Raw genomic sequence first — 24,489 nt, 5'->3', positions numbered from 1 at the left:
CATGCTGTGATTCGAAACATGACAATTTGCTTTGTGTCGTAAGAACGACATGCACAACTCACATTTCGTCCTCTGCACAACACAAGCACATCTTCTCAGCTTTCTGTCAGTCCTTCAGCTGCTCGACCTAAACTCACGCTTGTCGAGTGGAATGGGTCCAGTATTTGTACCTATGACCTTCCCCCCCCCCCCCCCCCCGCCCCCCATCGTTGGTTTCAGGTGTTCTGTCTGTGGTCCACTCCCACTAGCAGTATTCTTGGACATTCCCTCTTCAGTCTGGAACACCTGTCTGTTTTTGGCCCGCTGCCGTTCCAGGTGTTTGCTCTGCGGCCAGCTTCGGCCAGAAACGTTCTTAGATGTTCGTGTTTGGTCCGGTGCATCCAGCCGGCAGCTGATGTTTCATCTTTGGTTCCATACACACATCTACACGCTGGCACTCCATTTTCAGTCCAGAGCACACTAGGTTAACAGGAACGATAATATTTTTCACAATAAAAATCTGGATGAGCTGTGTTTGTTAAAAATTTAAAGCTAGTCCATTTGTACAACTTTCATAAAAACATGATTCACTCTTTTCTTTGGTGATGCTTGTTTCCCCAGTTTCAGAACAATGCCTGTATGATCTGCACACAACGCTAATTCAGCTTCCCAATTCAAATCAAATGGTGGATCATTAACTTAAACAAGAGCAATAGTGGAACAATGACTGCACCCAATGAGACTCCCATTGTGACTTCCCCAACTGCAGATGATGTGGCATTCCCATTTGTTTCATACGAATAGCCTAGGGTAATTTTCTGCATTCTATTACTTAAACCAGAACTAAACTAGGCAAATGCTGAACTGCATCTATACTACTATATAAAAGCGAGTCATTGTTCAAGGTCTTTACCAAAAAGATCGTAAAGTTCTTGACGAATTAACTTCAAGTGTTTACACAATATCGTAATTAACACTCAGATGCAGACGGTCTACATATTTTCAATATGTATGGTGTATATATATATGAAGGGTCCATAGGAAAAAGGGGTTAAGTCAAAAAAATGAAATTGGAGGTTATTACAGTTTCAGAAAGCTTTCAACACGCTGCTTTTATTAGTTTTTGTTTCATGGAAAGAAGGGAGATAGTCTCAAAGTTACAGTGGTTTAAAAACATAGTGTCCATAGGATAAAGGAGGTAAGTCAATGTGAAAACAGGAAAAAAGGGGGTTAGTCAGTTGGCAGCAGTGATCGTAGCTGTTGTTTACATTCCATTGTCTATGATTATCAGGTGTTGAGTATGTGCTGTTGGAGAGATTAAGCTAGTGCTTTGTGTGTTGTGTGAACTGTTAGTTTGTTTTACAGTTTAACTGAACTGTGAAAGTGAACATGGAAGATGAGGGGCCAGCTGGTGTAGCCGAGCGGTTCTAGGCGCTTCAGTCTGGAACCGAGCGACCACTATGGTCGCAGGTTCGAATCCTGCCTGGGGCATGGATGTGTGTGATTTCCTTAGATTAGTTAGAGTTAAGTAGTTCTAAGTTCTAGTGGGACTGTCGACCTCAGCTGTTAAGTCCCATAGTGCTCAGAGTCATTTACATTTTTTTTTAAGATGAGGAAAGTATCACCTTCAGCCAACTGCCACATTCAGCGAAGAAAAGGAAGAGAACAGATCGACTTTCTGACGTGAGAAAAAAACTTTTATCATCCACCGATGAATTAGGGCCAGATTATAAATGTTCCAGATTGAAATGTTTTCACAGTACCACTGAAGCAGAAAATGGGTATATTTTATCTAATTATAACAAAATGACTGTGAATGAGTAGAATGCTTACTTGGCAGGCCTAATTAATGTAAATAGTATATCGCAAAGGAGACGTAGGCAATCAGAAAATGAAGCTAAATTTCGTGACAAAAGTTATTCATATCGTGTAAGAGTGAAGAGGGCGAATTCTGTCACTGAAGTAATTGTTTCTTCTCAAGCCTTTACATCTTTTCATGGAATACCTGAAAAAAATTAGAAGTAATACAACGTTATCTGAAAAAAGGTGTGGGTCCTAAGGATGGTCGAGGCCAACTCTCTAATCGGAAATGTGTGACATCGGGGGCACTTGATGCAGTTTGCCAGAACATTAGTTCAGTTAAAGGTGAGCAAGGCCATTACAGCTTGAAAACCTTTAAGAAAATGTATCTCCCACCAGATCTAAACATCAGTAAGATGTATGAGTTATTTAAGAAATCATACCCTACTCAATCTGTGTCGTATGAAAAATATTGACTTGTATTTAATACAGAATTTAATGTCGGTTTTGGGTACCATAGAATGGACACTTGTAGTTACTGTGATAGGCATGTTACCAAAATTCGAGGTGTTGAAAAAGCTTTGAAATTATATATATATATATATATATATATATATATATATATATATATATATATATATATATATATATATATTCTCAGAGGTACTGTCACTAATATCCACAAAACTCATTTTTGCAGTGGTGTGAAAATTTAGCTGATATGACACTCATGTAACTTCTTTTGTAAAGGTACATTTGAAAACAGAGTTCAAAAGATAGCAGAATGGATACTTGCATTAGGTGTGAGTGGACTGGTAATTGCAGTATGCTGATTGAGGTTGTGGATAGATTGGACAGACATTCCATGACAAGCAAATCGTCGCTGGAGAATTGCTGACTTAAATTTTCCAATGCGTTGCAGAATTCTGGAATAGGGCGCTGCAGGCACTTAAGGGTAGATACTATTTAAGCTTTGAGCTCACATCCAAGCATTAGGAAGCTTTAGAGTAGTCATTTGAACTGAATGTTCCTGTGTGTAAATGAGGCAAGGGATATCCAGTCTGCAAAGCTGACAGGAGTCCTATTGTTCGAATGCAATCTGATATGCAATTAGCAGCGGCCAAGACGCTTAATGGCTGTAGTAGGTAGCGTCAGATAATCTGGGCCAGCCACATGTGGTCCAGCAAGTGGATAGAAGCGTGTGTGAAGAAAAAAAGCGCGCCATGGGCGACTCGGGTGTGTAATTCCCACCAGATTCACATGTCAACATTTAATGCACAAAACACACCATGGAAATCTAAGGCTTGAAGTTAAATGGACTATACAATTTGGTAGCGAAGTCGGTTAACTCACATGAGAAGTTTGAACCATTAATAGTGTATCACTGGAGTTACTTAGAGTCTGCTTTGTGAACTTGGCTGCCTGCTAAAGATTACTAGAACGAACTAGTGCGACTAGTACAGTTATGTTTCTAACGAATAAACAATTTAAGATTAAAGTTATTCATTGTGTCGTGTAGCTTATTTGATACAAACAGCTCCAGTTACATTCTCCTATTTAAATTGCAGTTAACAAACCTACAAAAAAGTATAGACTTGTAAACTTTTTACACGGGAACTGCTTCAGAGCAGTGAATGATTGATTACTAGACAGCTTTTGATAAGCCTAAATCAGGAAAATCCTATCGTATATTTACGTTCCCGTCCTGTGATACCTGTATCAAAATTAGAAAGTTCAGCATATCTGTTTCTGCTTTGTTAAGCCCCTTTTCCACAGGCAATGAAAACTTGTTCATTGATCCCTACAGTATTGCACTGCCCAGTCAAATGGCCTCTGGATATTTTGTATTGGGTCACTGTGATACCGGTCGGGCTGACAAAAAAATGGTTCAAATGGCTCTAAGCACTATGGGACTCAACAGCTGTGGTCATAAGTCCCCTAGAACTTAGAACTACTTAAACCTAACCAACCTAAGGACATCACACACATCCATGCCCGAGGCAGGATTCGAACCTGCGACCGTAGCGGTCGTGCGGTTCCAGACTGTAGTGCCTTTAACCGCTCGGCCACTCTGGCCGGCTCGGGCTGGCAGTTTGAAAAAGTTAAAAGCTGTTTAACTTATTGCCCACATGCTCTTTCTCCCACCTCCATCAAGGAAATCAATAACTGCAGCTAGGTTTTTTTACTTTCTTTTGTTTGACAGCAAAGGTCTTGAATCATTAGTTTGTGTATTTGAATAGCTGGAATCGTGGCAAAAAATGAGCTACATAAATAAATATTTTGTAAAGTGGCAACATGTTTTAAATCCTTGTAATAAGAATCTCATTCCAGCATTCAGCAATTTTTGTAATAATCTAACATCCTTTGAAGTAGTGTACTCCAAAAGTATTATAACCAACAGATTTTCTGAGGTTCATATTACACACACACACACACACACACACACACACACACATATATATATATATGTATGTATATGTATATATATATATATATATATATATATATATATATATACTCCCCAAGCCACCATCTGGTCCATGGCAGAGGTAGCTTGTACTACTAGTAGTCATTTACTGTCTTGTTGCAGTGGTAAATTGAGCGACATCTGTGATACCTATCTCTGATTTATGTCAGCTTCCTACTAGCTGTGCAGTTGGTGTTTTGTTTTCATTTATCTGTTTGTGCAAATAACCGCCATCATGAATGATCGCACGTTCTTTATTACGATCAACAATAGGTAATTTTTGGTCAGTCACTTTGATCATTCTAGCAATTACCAAAAAATTAATAAAAAACAGTAGAAAAATTTTTGTGCAAGTAAATCTTGCACCTGAAACCTGCAATTTCCTGTCAAATCGCGTTTCGATAAATTCCTGTCAATGTGATGAGAAGTGTTACTACAGAAAGTATTGAAATTTTCGTAATGATTTACACTATTCTGATGAGTCAAAGTTTGGTATGATTTTTTAGTCCCCTTGATTAACAAATTTTCTACTAGGGAAACGGTGAGGAAAAAGAGGAAAGAAGTGCTACTAAGCATAATCATACAAGCTATTGGGCAAATTTCCTACCTTCTCTGCGTAGTCAAGCAGCTCACTTACATCTCCCATTGGTGGATAAATTGGTCCCTTTTAATTTTCTGCTCCTCGTTTTTTCTTTACATTGTGCTCCTCGTTTTCATATAATATGGCTTTTGTTGTACTAATATTTATGCAATAAGAAACTAGGCCAAAATTGTTTGTACATAAAAATGAAAAAATTTTTGCGTTTTATTTAACATTCCCTACAAAAGTCTGTTCATGTTTAGCTATGACTTTGTTCTGTCAATTGTGTTAGGTCTGTTGGTTGATGTTGGAATAACCATTATATATATATATATATATATATATATATATATATATATATATAATAGAAATCACTATTAAGTTACGCTGACATCATTAATTTATCTCTAATTTTCTGTGGTTGGCGGTCATACAATCCATCCACTTAATCTTGATGATTGGCATATATAAATATATATTTTAAGATTACTTGCAGGATGGAAGAATTTACTGCCTCTTCTTACGACTGGAGGCAAAAGTCATGCTTGTGAAGGAATATTGGCGTAATAAATAAAAATATACTTGCATTTTTATCACACGTAGCATTTACTACATGCATTGTTGATGCATCAGTAAAAATTACACTTCCTTTTTGTGTGAGATCTAAAACATAAGAACTCCCAAGTGAAACTGAAACAAAAGTTGTTTAAAAGATTGAATTTCTTTAGATATTGTTCTTTGGTTACAAAGATAATTTTAAAAGTTTATCTTTGCCATCTTCTGCAGCAATATGCAACTTCCTTATTACTAATTAGGAAAAGAAAACATACATAGAAATTAATAATGAGAAAAAAATAAAAGGTATGATATTGGGAGCTAGTTGTTTTGATATTACACAGCAGCCAAAGCGATCTTGCTCATTTTGTTTAGCCAGGCTTGACTATATGCTTCTGTAAGAGCCCTAACTTTCTCTTAGCTTTGTGGTCATTTTACAAAATGTACTTTGCTGGCTGCAGAGTAGTTCTGCAGTCAACTTAAAATATAATATTCATGCTCAAACCTACTGGAAATAAATCTAGAAACCTGCCTCTGAACTGCTTTGATGCCTTCCTTTAATCCAACTTGGTGGTGATCCAAGACACTTGAGCAGTATTCACGAATGAGTTGCACTGGTGTTCTATAGGTGATCTTCTTTACAAATGAACCAAACTTTCCCAAAATCCTCACAATAAACAGAAGGTGACTATTCGTTTCCCTAATATAGCCCTTAAGTGCTTGTTCCATTTCTTACGCTTTGCAACATTACACCTAGATATTTAATTGACGTGCCTGTGTCAAGCAGCACACTAACAATGCAGTATTTGACCATTATGGGATTGTTTTTCCTATTGATTTGCGTTTATACACATTTTTCTACATTAATAGTGAGTTGTTATTTATCACACCAACTAGATATTTTGTCTATCTTGTCTCCTCCTATAGTCACTCAATGATGACACCTTCCTATACACCACACTGTCATCAGCTAACAAGCTCAGATGGCTGCTAACGCTATATGGTATATCATTTATGTATTTAGAGAATAAGAGCAGTTCTATCACACTTTCCTGGGGCATTCCTTACGATACCTTTCTCTCTGTGAAAACTCCACATGGATTTCTGGGTTCTATTACTCAAGGCATTGCTGAGCCACTCACGTATCAGGGAACCTATTCCATATGCTTGTACCTTTGTTAACAGTCTGCAGTGGTACATTTGTTAAATGATTTCCCAAAATCTAGGAATGTGGACTCTGTTGTAAAAAAAACAACTACAGAAAAGTAAATCTAGTAAAGATATTTTATTTTCAATATAATGACAATAAAATTTTGCTTTAGTCATTGAGTGTAAATCTTTCGATGAAGTGGAAAAAGAGAATTTATTTTGCCTCCAGAGATTTAAGGCTGCCCCTTTTAAATACCGCAGTATTATTATTGGCGCATCACTGAATGATGATTGAATTGTACAGTAGTACGTTTGGTCACAAAATTAAGTAATGGAAAGGTTCTATTTTCAGCACATGTGATCTATAGAATCTTGACTAATACTAAAAATGAAAACAGAACAGAATTATCAACGTAAAAGCCTTACTGACCGATATATCTTCAGGTTATTGTAAATGGTAATCAGAATTCAATATAAAAATTTAGAAAATGTGTTTTGAGGAATGCAGTGAGCATACTACAGAGAGCAAGAGGGGTACAGTTGCTAGATATTTCAGTGTTACTTGTAACTTAAGACAAGCTACCATGTCATCTCGCATAGATGTAACCGATTTTTGTAAGAATGCAAGAAATATTGCTCAAAAAGAGTTCAGACGTAAATGAGTTGGTCCATTTACTTTTAGAACATCAGTTTGTCCTCAATTTTATTAGCGTGTTTGACACTTTCAAATGATTACCACGAGAAATTTATTTTCGAACCCAATATTTATGAGACCATTTTCTATTCATTAACGTTTCCAAGAGAAGTCGAGTTAAAATATTCACGATTATGTTTATGAATGCACGACTTATTTCAGTTCATGTCATCTTGAATGCAGAAATAGTAGAAAATGTCCGTCCGAGGAAGATGGGGCGACACATGTGCAGTTTTTCGTTGCAGTTGAAATGCAGCTTTATCCACAGTCTAACATAACAGTCACGACACCCACTGCTGTAAAAGCTGTTACAGCTGGAACGGCACTAGCGCTCCAAGTGACGAGAAAGGAGAATATCAGATGCGTTGTAGGAATAGTGTTTGTTTTGCATCCATTTCCTATGTGTTTTACAAAATATTTCAATTATTTTTCCGCCTCCAAGAGTTTTTTTAATATCAGAAGATGTTGATGTTCCTAAAAATGATTCTAAAATATGCCCAAGCAAGGATAAAAATCATGAAGCCAGTGACAAGCTACAACACATTCGTGAAGAAACACTTGTGACATTGCATGGAACTGCAGCTTACCACGTTGATATAAAATTTACTTTCATTACAATTGATCCGTAGTGAGGAGGTCCTCCAGGATGTAGAACATGTCAGAAAAACAACGATACATGACAAATATTTAAAACTCAAACAAATAAGCTAAAATACCATTCCACAGGTCCCAAGTGGCATGGTCATCAGTTTTTAATGAACACTATATGAAAGAACCATTTTACAAATACTAATGCACTGAATTTAAAATAAAAAACATTACTGCACTGAACTGGTGCAGAAGTTAGATTGTACTTACACACACACACACACACACACACACACACACACACACACACACACAAATCCTTTAGGCTTCTCTTAAACTGAATTTCATTGGTTGTTAAGCTTTTTATGGCTGCTGGCGAGTTATTGAAAATGTGTGTTCCTGAGTAATGCACACCTTTTTGTACAAGACTAAGTGGCTTTAAATCCTTGTGAAGATTATTCTTATTTCTAGTATTGATTCCATGAATTGACCTATTGGTTTGAAAGTGTGATATATTTTAATGGCAAATTTCGTTAAGGAATGAATATATTGGGAAGCAGTAGCTAGTATCCCTAGTTCCCTAAACAGGCTTCTGCAGGATGTTCTTGAGTTCACACCACATATAACTCTTACTGCACGTTTTTGTGCCCAAAAACTTTAGCTTGGCTTGATGAATTGCCCCAAAAAATAATCCCATATGACATTATGGAGATTTGTTAAGACGCTTCAGCAGTTCTGTGGTGTGCTCCTCCCAGGTGAATTTATTATCAAGCTGTAATCCCAAGAATTTAACACTGTCCACTTCTTCTATCTGCTTGTCATCGTATGTTAGGCATATACTCGTGGGACACCCCTTACAGGTTCTTAACTGCATGTAGTGTGTTTTTTCAAAGTTTAGTGACAAAGAATTGGCTAGGAACCAGTGATTAGTGTTCACAAATATTTTATTAGCTGACCTTTCTAAGACTTCGCTTGATTTGTTTTTAATTGCAGTGTTTGTATCATTGGCAAACAAAACGAACTTGGCTTCTGGTAATGTTACTGATGAAAGGTCATTGATATAAACAGGAAAAAATAAGGGCCCTAAAATGGAACCTTGTGGGACCCGACATGTAATTAGTTCCCAGTTGGATGATGCCTGATAGCTTGATACATGTCTCTTTCCTAATAACACCCTTTGTTTCCTGCCAGAGATATAAGATTTGAACCATTATGCAGCATTTCCTGTTACACTATAATATTCTAATTTACTTAAAAGGATATTGTGATTTACACAGTCAAATACCTTTGACAGATCACAAAATATACCAGTTGCCTGCAATTTTTTGTCTAATGAATTAAGCACGTTTTCACTGTAAGTGTAGATTGCCTTCTCAATATCAGAACCCTTCAGAAATCCAAACTGTGACTTTGACAGTATGTTATTTGAGATAAGATGGTTATAAAGCCGATTGTACATTACCTTTTTCTAAAATTTTTGAAAATGTTGGCAACAGTGAAATTGGACAGAAATTTGATGCTATTTCTTTAACTCCCTTCTTAAACAGTTCTGCATATTTCAACCATTCAGGACATATTCCACTGATAAACAACTGGTTACACAGATAGCTTAATATGTTACTTAGCTCAGAATCACATTCTTTAATTAACTTTGTTGATATTTCATCAAACCCACTAGATGTTTTTGATTTTAAAGTTTTTATGATGGACATTATTTCTGCTGGGGTAGTGAGGGTCAAATTCATATTATGGAAGTTACTTGAAATGTCTGGTCTGAGGTATTCCATAGCAGCATCTACCGAACCTGACAACCCCATCTTTTCAGTAACAGTTATAAAATGTTTGTTAAAAAGTTCTGCAACACTATACACATGTCACCAATGTATCATTTACTCTTAATGCTATTTGTTTCTCTTCACGTCTGGTTCTACCGGTCTCCTCCTTCACTATATCCCATATTTCTTTATGTCATTATCTGATATGACGATATTTTCCTTATAATATATTTGCTTTGATGGCCGTATTACAGTCTTTAATATTTTACAGTATTTCTTGTAATGTGCTATAGCATCAACATCAGAACTGTTTCAGATTGACAGGTACAGTTTTCTTTTTGTTTTACAAGATACCACTATTCCTTGAGTAATCCATGGCTTCTTTGTAGACTTTGCTCGAACCTTGGTAAGTTTTGGGGGAAAACAGTGTTCGAATAATGTAAGCACTTTATTAGCAAAAGTGTTATATTTTTCATTCATGCCATGAGCACTGTAAACATTAGTCCAGTGAATGTCTCTGAGGAGTGTCCTAAAATAATCAATTTTTGGCTTATTGATTACCCTCTTGAGCTCAGATTTAAGAGATTTTATATCCTGTTCAGTATTAACATTTAACAGAAGGAACTGCATGTCATGGTCTGAGAGACCATTGACTATTGGTTTTGTAATCTTCTATAAAGATATTATCAATGGGTGTTTGGGAGCATTTGGCTACCCTAGTGGGGAACTTTACAGTGGGAATTAAGTTGAATGATAGTGTTACTAACTCAAATAAGTTCTTATTGGGAGAGTCTTTAATGAAATCTACATTGAAATCACCAGCAACCACTATTTCTTTGTTTTTGGTTGTTAAATGGGCCAGTACAACTTCAAGGTGGTTTACAAACAGATTAAAGTTAACTGCACGTGCTCGATATACACTTAATATTATGAAGGATTTTTTGTGAAATTCTACTTCCGTTGCACATGCTTCCATGTGCTGTTCTAGGCAAAATTTATGAATGTCTATGTTTTTAAATTTATGACAGTTCTTGATGAATGCGGCAACTCCTTCTTTCTCCATTTCTGATCTACAAAAAGAGATGCTAACCTAAACCCTGTAACACTTAAAAGTTCTTTGCCTGTGGCCACATGATGTTCAGAGAGGCAGATTATGTCAGCTGGGTTTGAAGGCTCTATTTCATCTATGCAGATAGTTAATTCATTAATTTTATTTCTGAGTCCTCGAAAATTTTGATGCAATAAAGATAGCTGACATTTCACATTGAGTTAAAATTGGGTAGAGTTAAAATATCTGCTGACTGTTGAAAATTCTTAACCAATAGCTATTAATGCTGATGTAATAAGCTAGAATTATGTGTTTTGGTTTCTTTCTCAAACTGATGGTTTGTCTCAGTTCTAACCTCTCTTAAAATTTGGTTTCTTTCTGTCTCTTTTTTCCTTGGATAGGATGGGCTGTTGGATCATGTGGCCAACACATCTTTCTCATAGTTGTCAGTGCTGTTTGTAGAAATGAGATCTGCTACTTATCCTTCAGATATATTGGCCTTAATAATTTCCTGGTTGACACATGATGTTTCTATTAGGTCATATCTGTGTGGTATTCCAGTCACTATTACACTTTCATTTTTCACTGTATCTAGAGTTTTCCGGAGGTCACGGACGGCGCTTTTTAATTCATTGCAATAAACATCGTTTGCACCAACAGTTATAACGAAAACCCGATTTTCTTGTGCAGTGTTATCACACTGTATGTTCCTTGTAACTTCGTTCATAGGTGTCCCAGGTTTTACATAGCTGGTAGCTCTAAGACTGTCTGAGTAAACAGCTAACTTGGATTTCCTAAGATATGTGTTTCTGCCATTACTGCCTTTTGGGGCAATGCTATTTCTATATTTTCGTATATCAGCAGCGTCTGTTGGATGGCAATCCGTATCATTAAAGTCTTCCTTGTTTGCCTTTTCACCGTCTAGAATGACGAAATTCTTCTGTAGTTTTTTAGACCTAGGCCTGCTGTAAGCACTTTCTGATTCACAGTTTTTGTTTTCAAGACGATTCCTCAATACTTGCTTTAGATTTTCCAGAAATGCTACATATTTTATAGCTGCATTTATATCACAATAAAGCTCATGTAACACATTTAGTTCAATTCCGGCACTACACATTGTCGTTGCTACTTGGAGACCGTTACACAGTTGACCACAATCGTACGAGATTTTATCAGAGTTTAATTTCACAAAAACAACTTGAGTGGTACCATTTATGCGTTAGTGAGCATGCTCCAATACCTTTTTCCACTATAACATCACATGAACAAGTCAAAGGCATCTTTTTTTAAAATATAGGAATCCTATAGTCTTCAAAATTTGTTTGTTATTCTTTAGTTAATCCTTCTGATACAGTTTCTGTTGCTGTCTGTATTTAAAATTATAGGCACTTTTCTTGTGCTGCAATAATTTTGCACGAAGTGCAGCGATCTGCACATTCTGACACTTCACACGCTTTTGCAAGACACAAATAACTACACTTAATCTAATCACTTCATCGTCAAAGCATGTCTGTATTGACGATTCAGATGAATCTTGCACTGATATATGGAGAGTTGAACTGGCTGCTTCTGTGCCATAAGAGTGTTTTACAGCTTTAGATGAATTGTCGAACCCTTGTGGCAGTTTCCTCTTCATCGTCAATTGAGGTGGCTTGTTTGGGATGTCAAACAGTGTGGGTATTGCATTCCACACTAGATTACTATTGGCTGCATTCTTGGAATGGTTTTGTTCGATGCGAAGGTAAACAGGGTCGTTTTTCATAAGAGGTTCTCGTTTACTATTCATTAGCCATTTTCTGCTCCTAAAACGAAACACTAATCATTAATACACATGTAGTTTGCAAGCGACCCTGATGCTAGAGTTTAGTAACATTATGGTATTATGGCGAGTGTTATATTTATAACACAGAAAACACCATTTACTTTCACTATGTAATGTTTTATTGGCACAAGATAAATCAAAACACAGAGAAACAGCTTTCGACAATCACAGTAACAGTCATGATGAATGTCTCACACCAACTAGTCAACAACCAAAGTAAGTAAAACGAAGTACAAGAAACAAAGATATTAATATTTTCTGGCAGTTCTGCCACAGAGCGCTCCCCCCCCCCCCCTCCGAGGTGCGCGGAGCGCATAGGAAGAGTGATGAGGAGTAAGTGATAAAGGGAAGGTAAACATTCAAGGCATGATGTAATCTTGAAGTCTAAGAGGTGGCCAGACTATGTGGCCAGCACGGGTGATAGCAGTAGGGGGTAGGAGGATTCGGGGAAGATGAAGGAGAAGGGGGGGCGGTTACTCTTATAAATAAAACATTATTGGAGCCTACATAGGCTGAAATGTCATTTTGTGAAGTACCAGGAGCCACACTGAAGCACTGTAATAGCTTAATGTCTTTCTGGTCTGATGGCACAGAATTGTTTTCAATTTCAAATAGAAAAGAAAAGTGTCCACAAGTTGTATTTTTATAGAGTCCACATCATAGTCACTCAAGTTCACTTGAAACACTAGTTGATTACTGCTGGCACTCAGAAGCGTGAAGTATAGAAGAGGGGGGCCTTCACTTGCAGAGAGTGTTTGATTAGCTTGTGGAGAAGGGAGAGGACAGGCCTCTGAAGTTTCCTGCAAAACAAATTCATTATCATGTATGTCGGTGTCGTTAAGGATCCATGCTGGTTTCAAGCACTCAATGGACACAACAGATGGTTTGTTGTCAAACAGGATCGTATTAGTATTTTCAGAGCGTGAGAGGACCCGATATGGGCCAGTGTAGGGTGGAGCAAGGGGTGGATGCACGGCATCTTCTCTAAGCATCACATAGTTACAAGAACTGAGGTGTGGGTGAATGAAAACCGGAGGGGTAGCATGTGATAGAGGTTACGGAAAATGTAACTTGGTGATATGCTGTCGAACCTGTCGTACCAACTCGGGAAATTGATCCTCGGGAAGAAGAGGAGGATCATCAAGAAAATCCACCGGAAGTGCGAGGTATTCTCCGTATATCATCTCAGCAACTGACGCTTTAAGGTCGTCTTTGAAAACCATCCTCAAACCTAAAAGGACCCAGGGGAGTGCCTCAGTCCAAGAGGAAGAATGACACATGAGAGCGACCTTCAGGGTATGGTGCCATCGATCTATTAGGCCGTTAGATTGCAGGTGATAGGCTGTAGTTCTGAATTTGTTGATACCACACAGTTGACAGTGGCGATTAAACAGATTAGATTCAAAGTGTCTCTCCTGGTCTGTGGTAAGTGAAGTAGGGCAAGCAAAACGAGAAAGCCAATGGTGGACAAAAGCGTTAGCTACAGTGTCAGCCGTAATGTCCGTGATGGGGATAGCCTCGGCCCAACATGTGGTACGATCTATCATGGTCAGTAAGTAACGGAAGTTGTTAGATATCGGTAACGGACCGATGATCTCCAAATGGACATGACGGAATCTACCTGAGGGCACAGTAAATTTGCCTAATGGGGGCTTAGTATGTTCGTGTATTTTGGCTCTCTGGCAAGGTATGCATGCTCTCGCCCACCGATTACAATCTCTTTTTACATTAGGCCAAACGTATCTCTCTGTAATGAGGCGTGTAGTCGCGCGAATGCTCGGGTGAGCGAGATTGTGGATTGTGTCGAAAACGTCTTTCCTAAGAGCTTTAGGGACTATAGGACGAGGATGACCTGTTTTAATGTCACAATACAAAGAGCAATCATCATTAGGGAAGGGAAGTAGAGCAATTTGTAAGGAAGTATCAGAGTCAGAGAGAAGGTGCTGTAGCTCTGGGTCGGATAGCTGGAGCTCGTGTAAGCGGTGAGGATCAATAGCTGTCTTCAGGGAGGATAGGCGTGACAGGTAGTCTGCTGCAACATTGTCATTACCCCTGATATATTGAAAGTCTGAAACATATTGTAATACCAAATCCATATGGCGAAACCTTCTGGATAGTACATCTAATGCTGGTTTGCGGAGAGCCTCGACAAGGGGCTTGTCATCTATGTAAACTGTCACAAGTCGGGCTTCAATATCTGTGCGAAAGTACTTTACCGCCTCATAAATGGCGTAAAGTTCACGATCAAATGCGGACAACTTTCTTTGCGTTTCGGTAAGCTTTTTTGAAAAGAAATGCAGGGGTGTAGTACCTGTTGGTAGGGTCTGTTGCAAAACTGCGCCAATGGCATTATCGCTAGCGTCTGTGGTTATTGTCAGGGAGGTGTCAGGGTGAGGGTGAGACAGGGTAATAGCGTTCACCAAGGTGTACTTAAGCGAGTCGAAGGCTCGCTGCATGGTCTGATCCCATTCTATGTGTCTGTCACCTGTGGTATTCTTTCCCTTTAAGGCCTCAGTGAGAGGGGCTTGAAGAGATGCCGCATGTGGAATGTGGAGTCTAAAAAAATTTACCATTCCGAGGTATCTATGTAACTCTTTATAGGTTTGAGGGAGGGGAAGGTCAAGTATTTGTTGTATTCTATCTGAGGTGGGACGAATGACCTCATTATTGACCAAATGTCCCAGGAAATTAACCTCTGGCTTCTCCAGTTGGGGTTTCTCATGATTAATCTCAACTCCGTGTCGTGCCAATCTATCAAAAACCTGTTGGAGGTGTTGTTTGTGTTCCTCTGCAGTTGTGAAGAAAATAATAATGTAGTCTAGGTAGGCATAGCAAAAATTAAGGCCACGTAGAATGGTGTCAATGAATCTTTGCCAGGTCTGAGCGGCGTTCTTCAATCCATAAGGCATAAACAAATATTCATATAGTCCAAATGAGGTGATGATAGCGGTTTTGGGGATATCTTCTGGGTGCATCGGAATCTGATGGTATGCCTTTTTGCAGTCTAACACAGAAAAAATTGGCACTGAACATGGATTGTGAAAAATCGTAGAGGTGTGGGACAGGGTAGTTATCAAGTATTGTTCTGGCGTTCAGACGCCTATAGTCTCCACAGAGTCGAAAGGAATTGTCTTTTTTGGGAATGACATGTATTGGGGAAGACCACACACTGTCCGAGGGGCGGATTATACCTAAGCGTAAAAGTTCATTAATACATTCTTTGACAGCTAAGAGTTTTTTTGCATTGAGACGTCGGGGGCGAGAACGGGCAGGCGGTCCCTCAGTTGTGTTAAGCCTGTGACAGACCCCCGTAGTAATGGCCTTGATTTTATGAATAGGTGTGGCCGAAATACGTGGAGGGACGCAGGAAGGAGCGACGTTATCGTCGGTGCGCGGTAAGTATGAAAGGGAACTAACCTGAAATACGTTATCATTGAACGGTAGTTCAGTGAAAGCTGCAGTGTTGTCCGAAGAGCTGCGCTGTGCGACAGCCGGCGGGGTTCCATTGACTATGGTGTTACTGCACGAAGGAATCGTTGCGCGCGCATGAGCGGCGTCGCATGTAACAGCTGTCGCCTCTGTGTTTTGATGAAAGGCGGACGGTGAAGCGCAGGGTGGGGAGTTGGTGGGCAGGTTGCCGTCTTCGCTGTCCGAGTCGTGGCAGGCGCTGCTGTGGCTGCGTATAAACAGCGGTGCAGTATGCAGGTCCCGTGTAGTTTCGTGCGTGTTATTACTTTTAATCTTGATCTCCTCTCTAAACCCGCGCAATTCATCAGTCAGGACATCACAACGTTGAAATAGCTTTGCATTGTCTTCGGACAGTTGGTCGATTTCAAGGGGTTGCGTAACTAAGTTCACTACGGCAGCTTTGACCTCCTCAGATAGAATAGAAACTGTCTCTTTGTCTTGTTGACAGGACGTATTCGAGCTGCATTCTGTCGGTGTGGATGGGGAAAATATCTCCGAAAATTTTTGTTTAAAATGCACTGAGCAGAGGGCAGGTGTAATTAAGTCCAAAGAATAGTTATGAGCAGTTAAGAAGTCCAATCCTAATACTGGCTCGTCGATGTCTACTGCCGAAAATGTCCGTTCACAATTATGTGTATCATCGAAGTAAATGCGAAGTTGCGTTACACCATAAACCTTTAATGAGGAATTGTTGGCTGCTCTGATTTGGTGAGGCGAATGCGTGATTGTAGATGTGACCATTGAACGTGGAATGGCGCTCACATAAGCACCAGTGTCCACTAAAAACCATTTCTGAGAAGCTATATCCTGGATATACAAACGTCCGAGAGAATAATTCGGAAGTACCAGCCTGTGATCTGTTAGGCGACTTGACGTCACAGTGAGGACCAGTGCGCCTACAGAGGTCCGCCGTGCGTGTTCGGGCGCATTGCACAGGGTGAGCGGCAATTCCTGGCTGTATTACCGTAAATGGAGTGATACCAGCAGAGAGGATAAACTTGCTGATCCTGTGTTGTTACCGGGTGAAGGACGTCACTTGAAGCTGTGGTATGGGATGGTGAAGGACAGTGTGGAATCTGGTGCTCAGCTAGTGTACTCTGTCTGTTGTTTTGGAAAGAGAGTCAGAGAGAGTCCCTTTAGTCAGCCATAGTGCCAGTTATGTCAGTGTCGTCGTAACTGCCGTCTGATTCACGTCTGCTGTGCAGCGAGCTACCTTAATTTGAGTATTAACTGTATTTTTCTTACTTGTCACCTCTTCTTCCATGTGTTTTTGCTTTTAGGAAGCTTTAATTGTCGAGTGCTAGCAATAGTATTCCATAGATATCGTGTTTGTTTTGAATACAGTCAGAGAGGGTCCCTTTAGTCAACCATAGTGCCAGTAGTGCTAGTGTTTGTTTTCAATACAGTCCAGAGACAGGTAGTGCTATTTTCATTGTTTTCTACAAGAAGAGGCTAGCAACCACAGTTTAGTGAATTAGCAATCTAGTTAAAAGTTGATTTACTCTCTACAGTAAATTGATTTCTTAGGATGGATAGGATGTGTGACTGCTGTGTACGGACGCAGGAGGAGCTGGCCACTGTTCGCGAACAGCTGAGCGTGTTGATGGCCACGGTCAGCCGTCTTCATGCTACTGCCTCGGAGTGTAGCGGCAGTGGGGAGTCTGGTGCATTGCATGCTACACCCCAGGTGTTACATGCTTCACCCACTGTCCCTGCTGTCAAGACATCTTCGTGGGTACTGGGCGCGGTTGGGCCACCCTCTCCCCAAGGGGAGTGGCGGGTTCAGTGGCGTTCGCGGCGCACGAGGCGGAGGGTAAATGTGGAGGCTGGCCGTGTGGCATCGCCCGCTCTGCCTGTGAGTGGACATGTGGCCGCTCCTTCAGCAAAGTCTGAGCATGTACACGGGGGGAGGGGTTTATTTGTTATTGGGAGCTCCAACGTTAGGCGGGTGATGGAGCCCCTTGGGAAATAGCAGAAAGGTCGGGGAAGAAGGCCAGTGTTCACTCTGTCTGCTTGCCGGGGGGTCTCATCCAAGAAGTGGAGGAGGCCCTGCCGGCGGCGATAGAGAGCACTGGGTGCACCCGACTGCAAATTGTTGTTCATGTTGGCACCAATAAATCCTGCCGTCTAGGTTGAGAGGTCATCCTCAGTTCATACAGGCAGTTGGCGGAATTGGTGAAGGCGAAAAGCCTCACTCGCGGGGTGGAATCAGAGCTAACTATTTGTAGTATCGTTCCCAGAACCTATCGCGGTCCTCTGGTTTGGAGCCGAGTGGAAGGCTTAAACCAGAGGCTCAGACGATTCTGCGGAGATCTGGGCTGCAAATTTCTCGACCTCCGCTATCGGGTGGAGAAATGTAGGGTCCCCCTGAATAGGTCAGGCGTGCACTACATGCCGGAAGCGGCTGCAAGGGTAGCGGAGTATGTGTGGAGTGCACATGAGGGTTTGTTAGGTTAGAGAATTCCCTCCCTAGGCCCGACAAGACGCCTGCTGAGATGCAGAAAGGTAGGAGTAGGCAAAATGCAACAGGGAATAACAATATTAATGTGCTAATAGTAAACTGCAGGAGCGTCTATAGAAAGGTCCCAGAACTGCTCTCATTAATAAACCGTCACAACGCCCATATAGTACTAGGGACAGAAAGTTGGCTGAAACCAGACATAAACAGTAATGAAATCCTAAACTCAGATTGGAACGTATACCACAGAGACAGGTTGGACAGTGAAGGGGGAGGCGTGTTTATAGCGATTAGAGGTGCAATAGTATGGAAGGAAATTGACGGAAATCCAAAATGTGAAATAATTTGGGTGAAGGTCACGGTTAAAGCAGGCTCAGACATGGTAATTGGATGTCTCTATAGGCCCCCTGGCTCAGCAGCTGTTGTGGCTGAGCACCTGAGGGATAATTTGGAAAATATTTCGAGTAGATTTCCCCACCATGTTATAGTTCTGGGTGGAGATTTTAATTTGCCGGATATAGACTGGGAGACTCAAACGTTCATAACGGGTGGCAGGGACAAAGAATCTAGTGAAATTTTTTTAAGTGCTTTATCTGAAATCTACCTTGAGCAGTTAAACAGAGAACTGACTTGTGGCGATAACATATTACACCTTCTGGTGACAAACAGATCCAAACTATTTGAAACAGTTAACGCAGAACAGGGAATCAGCGATCATAAAGCGGTTACTGTATCGATGATTTCAGCCGTAAATAGAAATATTAAAAAAGGGTAGGAAGATTTTTCTGTTTAGCAAAAGTGACAAAAAGCAGATTTCAGAGTACCTGATGGCTCAACACAAAAGTTTTGTCTCAAGTACAGATAGTGTTGAAGATCAGTGGACAAAGTTCAAAACCATCATACAATATGCGTTAGATGAGTATATGCCAAGCAAGATCGTAAGAGATGGAAAAGAGCCACCGTGGTACAACAACCGAGTTAGAAAACTGCTGCGGAAGCAAAGGGAACTTCACAGCAAACATAAACATAGCCAAAGCCTTGCAGACAAACAAAAATTACGTGTAGCGAAATGTAGTGTGAGGAGGGCTATGCGAAAGGCGTTCAATGAATTCGAAAGTAAAGTTCTATGTACTGACTTGGCAGAAAATCCTAAGAAATTTTGGTCTTATGTCAAAGCGGTAGGTGGATCAAAACAAAATGTCCAGACACTCTGTGACCAAAATAGTACTGAAACAGAGGATGACAGACTAAGGGTCGAAATACTAAATGTCTTTTTCCAAAGCTGTTTCACAGAGGAAGACTGCACTGTAGTTCCTTCTCTAGATTGTCGCACAGATGAAAAAATGGTAGATATCGAAATAGACGACAGAGGGATAGAGAAACAATTAAAATCGCTCAAAAGAGGAAAGGCCGCTGATGGTATACCAGTTCGATTTTACACAGAGTACGCGAAGGAACTTGCCCCCTTCTTGCAGCGGTGTACCGTAGGTCTTTAGAAGAGCGTAGCGTTCCAAAGGATTGGAAAAGGGCACAGGTCATCCCCGTTTTCAAGAAGGGACGTCGAACAGATGTGTAGAACTATAGACCTATATCTCTAACGTCGATCAGTTGAAGAATTTTGGAACACGTATTATGTTCGAGTATAATGACTTTTCTGGAGACTAGAAATCTACTCTGTAGGAATCAGCATGGGTTTCGAAAAAGACGGTCGTGTGAAACCCAGCTCGCGCTATTCGTCCACGAGACTCAGAGGGCCATAGACATGGGTTCACAGGTAGATGCCGTGTTTATTGACTTCCGCAAGGCGTTCAATACAGTTCCCCACAGTCGTTTAATGAACAAAGTAAGAGAATATGGACTATCAGACCAATTGTGTGATTGGATTGAAGAGTTCCTAGATAACAGAATGCAGCATGTCATTCTCAATGGAGAGAAGTCTTCCGAAGTAAGAGTGATTTCAGGTGTGCTGCAGGGGAGAGTCATAGGACCGTTGCTATTCACAATATACATAAATGACCTTGTGGATGACTTCGGAAGTTCACTGAGGCTTTTTGCAGATGATGCTGTGGTGTATCGAGAGGTAGTAACAATGGAAAATTGTACTGAATTGCAGGAGGATCTGCAGCGAATTGACGCATGGTGCAGGAAATGGCAATTAAATCTCAATGTAGACAAGTGTAATGTGCTGCGAATACATAGAAAGATAGATCCCTTATCATGTAGCTACAAAATAGCAGGTCAGCAACTGGAAGCAGTTCATTCCATAAATTATCTGGTAGTACGCATTAGGAGTGATTTAAAATGGAATGATGATATAAAGTTGATCGTCGGTAAAGCAGCTGCGAGACTGAGATTCATTGGAAGAATCCTAAGGAAATGCAATCCGAAAACAAAGGAAGTAGGTTACAGTACGCTTGTTCGCCCACTGCTTGAATACTGCTCAGCAGTGTGGGATCCATACCAGATAGGGTTGATAGAAGAGATAGAGAAGATCCAACGGAGAGCAGTGCGCTTCATAACAGGATCATTTAGTAATCGCGAAAGCGTTACGGAGATGATAGATAAACTCCAGTGGAAGACTCTGCAGGAGAGACGCTCAGTAGCTCGGTACGGGTTTTTGTTAAAGTTGCGGGAACATACCTTCACCGAAGAGTCAAGCAGTATATTGCTCCCTCCCACGTATATCTCGCGAAGAGACCATGAGGATAAAATCAGAGAGAATAGAACCCACACAGAGGCATACCGACAATCCTTCTTTCCACGAACAATACGAGACTGGAATAGAAGGGAGAACCGATAGAGGTACTCAGGGTACCCTCCGCCACACACCGTCAGGTGGCTTGTGGAGTATGGATGTAGATGTAGATGAAGATTGGCCTCTGCCACACGTGGAAGGTGTAATATCGAGGGGGGGAACACGTAGATAACTTTCTTCTGTTGATTATCTTATATGCGGCGTCGGCCAGCAATAATTTCGCTTGTAGAGGTTCCTGATTGTGTGATAGGAGCTGCAGTTGGATAGCTTGCAGCAGCTTTGCAACCCAGAAAGAAAGTAAAGCTTCATCCGGCATAGTTTTGCTATCAAAGACTGCTTTGATACGTCGCCACAGTTGTGAAGGAGTCGAGTCTTTGAGATGTACATCTTGCAGTATGTATACAAACAGACTCTTGCGTAGTCTTAGCTAGACGTTCTCAGATCTGTTGTTTTGCCAGTGCATAACGATTTGCGGGGGCTGCCGACAGCACTAAGTCCTGTACCCACTCAGCGTGGTCGTCTAGGGCATTAATAAGCGCAATAAATTTAGCGCTGTCTGAATCAATGTTTAGGGTGGTGAATATAGTCTCTGCCAAAATAAACCACGTATGCGGATTGTCCATCGTGAACCTTGGTAATTTAGGAATTTTCTCACTCTTGTGTTGTGGATGTAACAGATTTGATAGCACAGCGGATGGGAGTGGCGGAGTGTTGATGAAGCTGTCACTCACGGTGGCTGGTTTAAACATGGCTGTCGCGGGGAGGAGTGGCAGGCGCAGCCGGGGCTGCGGAAACAATCGGGGCGGGACGACTGTCCAACCAGTAATTGTTGTCACAGAAATTTGTACCCATCTGTTTTTGTAGTGAGCCTTGTAGTGGGTGGGGAGAGAATGTGTCCAAAACCGCTTTATCAGCAATATATGGGGAGCTCCAAGTGATGTGTGGGCTCGAAAAGTCTGTGATGTTCATAGTGTTGGGGCACTGTTGCACACTACATGTCAAAGGAGGTTGTACATACGACGCATTGTGAGTCACAAATTTAGGCACAGCACTCATGATTGGTTTGTTATAGACGAACATAGAAAAAGATTTCATAGCAGGTGACATCACTGACGATGTTGAAAGGGTTCACAACGGCATTGTTGATGACGGAGAAAACTCCACGGCGTTGTACTTATCTTCCAATTTTATCCCAGTTGCTGGTGGCGTTGTGCGTAGGAAACCGTGGAAAGGCAGTGTAGAGGCACCATTAGTATCATGTTGTAGTCGGAAAGGAGCGGAAGGTGTGCGATGTGGAGATGTCGAATCGAACGTATGTTGCGCGTCGGAGGTCACCGGTATGGCGAGTTTTATAACACAGAAAACACCATTTACTTTCACTATGTAATATTTTTATTGGCATAAGACAAATCAAAACACAAAGAAATAGCTTTCGACAATCACGGTAACAGTCATGACGAATGCCTCACACCACAGAACACCGACTAGTCAACAACCATAGAGTAAATATGTCAACAACCAAAGTAAGTAAAACGAAGTACAAAAAAGCAAAGATATTAATATTTTCTGGCAGTTCTGCAACGAGTTAAAATTTTAACTCGTTGTAGTTCTGCCACAGTATATACCTCTCAGGGTCCTTAGGAAACATAAAAAAAACAGGGAAATACGGAAGCGTCCGATCCCACCCGTCTGCTTTGACCCATGACGTCACAAATATGGCGGAAACAAAAACAAACACACACACTTTCCACAAGAAGCCTAATGACACTAACGGGACAAGCGCGGGAAATGGGGTGTTTTGGGTGGGGGCAAACTAAATATAAACAAATTTAGACGCCTTGCGTTGCTACAACGTGTAAGTGAAGACAGCCATGCATGAATACCCACCCACCTCCCCAGGGGTCGTAACCCCTGCAACCCATAGAAGATAAAGATGCTTCAGTAGCTGATTAGTGTTTTTTATCTTTAAAAAAAAAATCTCACGGGATAGAACGAACAGATCAGAAAGATAAATATAATAAACTAAAACAGAAATTGGAGGAAACAGATAATTAAAATAAGTAATAAGTGTTTTTAAATTTAAAAAAAATCTCACGAGATAGAACGAACAGATCAGAAAAGTAAATAAAATAAGATAAAACAGAACTGGAGACAGCCACACTCAAACCAAACTCCGCGCCGTCATGACGTCACACACAACACCCTTACGTCACGGGTCAAAGCCGACGCGTGGGATCGGACGCTTCTGTCGACCCAAAAACAGATATGGTATCTTCTCGTCGTTGCTGCAATTTACTGCACTAAAGACAATTCCGTTAGTAAAAAACATTGTACAAAGCAAAATAAACAACTATTTTTCGCTTTCACGATCGCGCCGAACTCAAATAGTTTTTCTTACTGGCCGCTTTACGCGCTGCTGGCACGGTAGGCAACAAAATCGAGGCGAAGTGGCGCACTGTTATGCTGGACCAAGACCATGTATTGTAGGTGGTGGACTGTGGCTGTGGACTGTGGCTTTATCCTCAATTTAAGTTTCTCACTCTTTGATCTTTGACTCTACTGTGTAGCAGCAGCAGCAGCAGCAGCAGCAGCAGCAGCTGTGTGGTGCAGCATATTTTTTTGACGAACTTTGGCTATTTCTAGCGCTACTTTCAGTTTTTGTTGGGGTGCCGGGAATTAATAATAAAATGACAACTGTGGAGCTGAAGGATGCTAAACCTGCTGCAGATCCGATTTTCACCTACGAACGTGACGATACCCCTCTAGTAATTGACAATGGCAAGTGACGGTTGTTATATGCGGTGACTACTGTTTCAAGACGAGGAAAGTGAATGTATTTCTTTATTTCCAGGATCTTACCAGTGTCGAGTGGGATGGGCTACAAGTCATGAGCCCATGATGATTTTCAAAAATCTTATTGCTAAACCAAGAAAAGAGCGGGGTAAGAAGGTTCGTATTGCAGATAGTAAAGCCGAAATGTATGTTCCCCAAAAATGAGACATATCAGAAATGAATGTTCCCGAGCTTTTTCCCCAGTTTTTCGAAGTGTTAGTAATGCTATGCTAGGGAGACACTCAATCACTCCATGAGCAAATAGCAACAGTGACCTAAATGATACAGGTACTTTACAGTTCGTATTTCTGTATTCAAACAATTAGTTTAGGCTTAGATATAAGGCGTTCTAATCATTGTGCCAGTTCGTCTGCTTATGTCGCTAATAAGGACGTTTTTGACTGTGGAATATCCTAATTTTCCCGACTTACGATAACGTATGTTGCAGTAGTAATAATTTATTTATCCTTCAACAGTATTTTATAATGACATTAGACGTGCCATGTTTCTACAGCCTTA

The 24,489-nt window shown here is 40.7% G+C and overlaps 1 protein-coding gene across 3 annotated transcripts in view; it reads left to right on the top strand.

The window, feature by feature from the left end:
- The first annotated feature begins 23,727 nt into the window (after positions 1 to 23,727).
- Positions 23,728 to 24,489, top strand: part of LOC126162634 (actin-related protein 5) — a 181,029-nt gene continuing 180,267 nt past the window's right edge. For 2 of the 3 annotated variants that reach the window (XM_049919265.1, XM_049919263.1), the window contains exons 1-2: positions 23,728 to 23,916; positions 23,990 to 24,087. In XM_049919265.1, coding sequence (XP_049775222.1) covers positions 23,826 to 23,916; positions 23,990 to 24,087 — 189 coding nt within the window. In that variant the 5' untranslated portion in view covers positions 23,728 to 23,825. The remainder of the gene's footprint in view (positions 23,917 to 23,989; positions 24,088 to 24,489) is intronic. The other variant, XM_049919264.1, reaches the window with a different exon arrangement.

This window comes from Schistocerca cancellata, chromosome 2 (genome assembly GCF_023864275.1).
Source record: "Schistocerca cancellata isolate TAMUIC-IGC-003103 chromosome 2, iqSchCanc2.1, whole genome shotgun sequence".
In the NCBI taxonomy this organism is placed as follows: domain Eukaryota; kingdom Metazoa; phylum Arthropoda; class Insecta; order Orthoptera; family Acrididae; genus Schistocerca; species Schistocerca cancellata.
The sequence above is the reverse complement of the archived record's forward strand: the minus strand, read 5'-3'. Positions and strand labels throughout refer to the sequence as shown.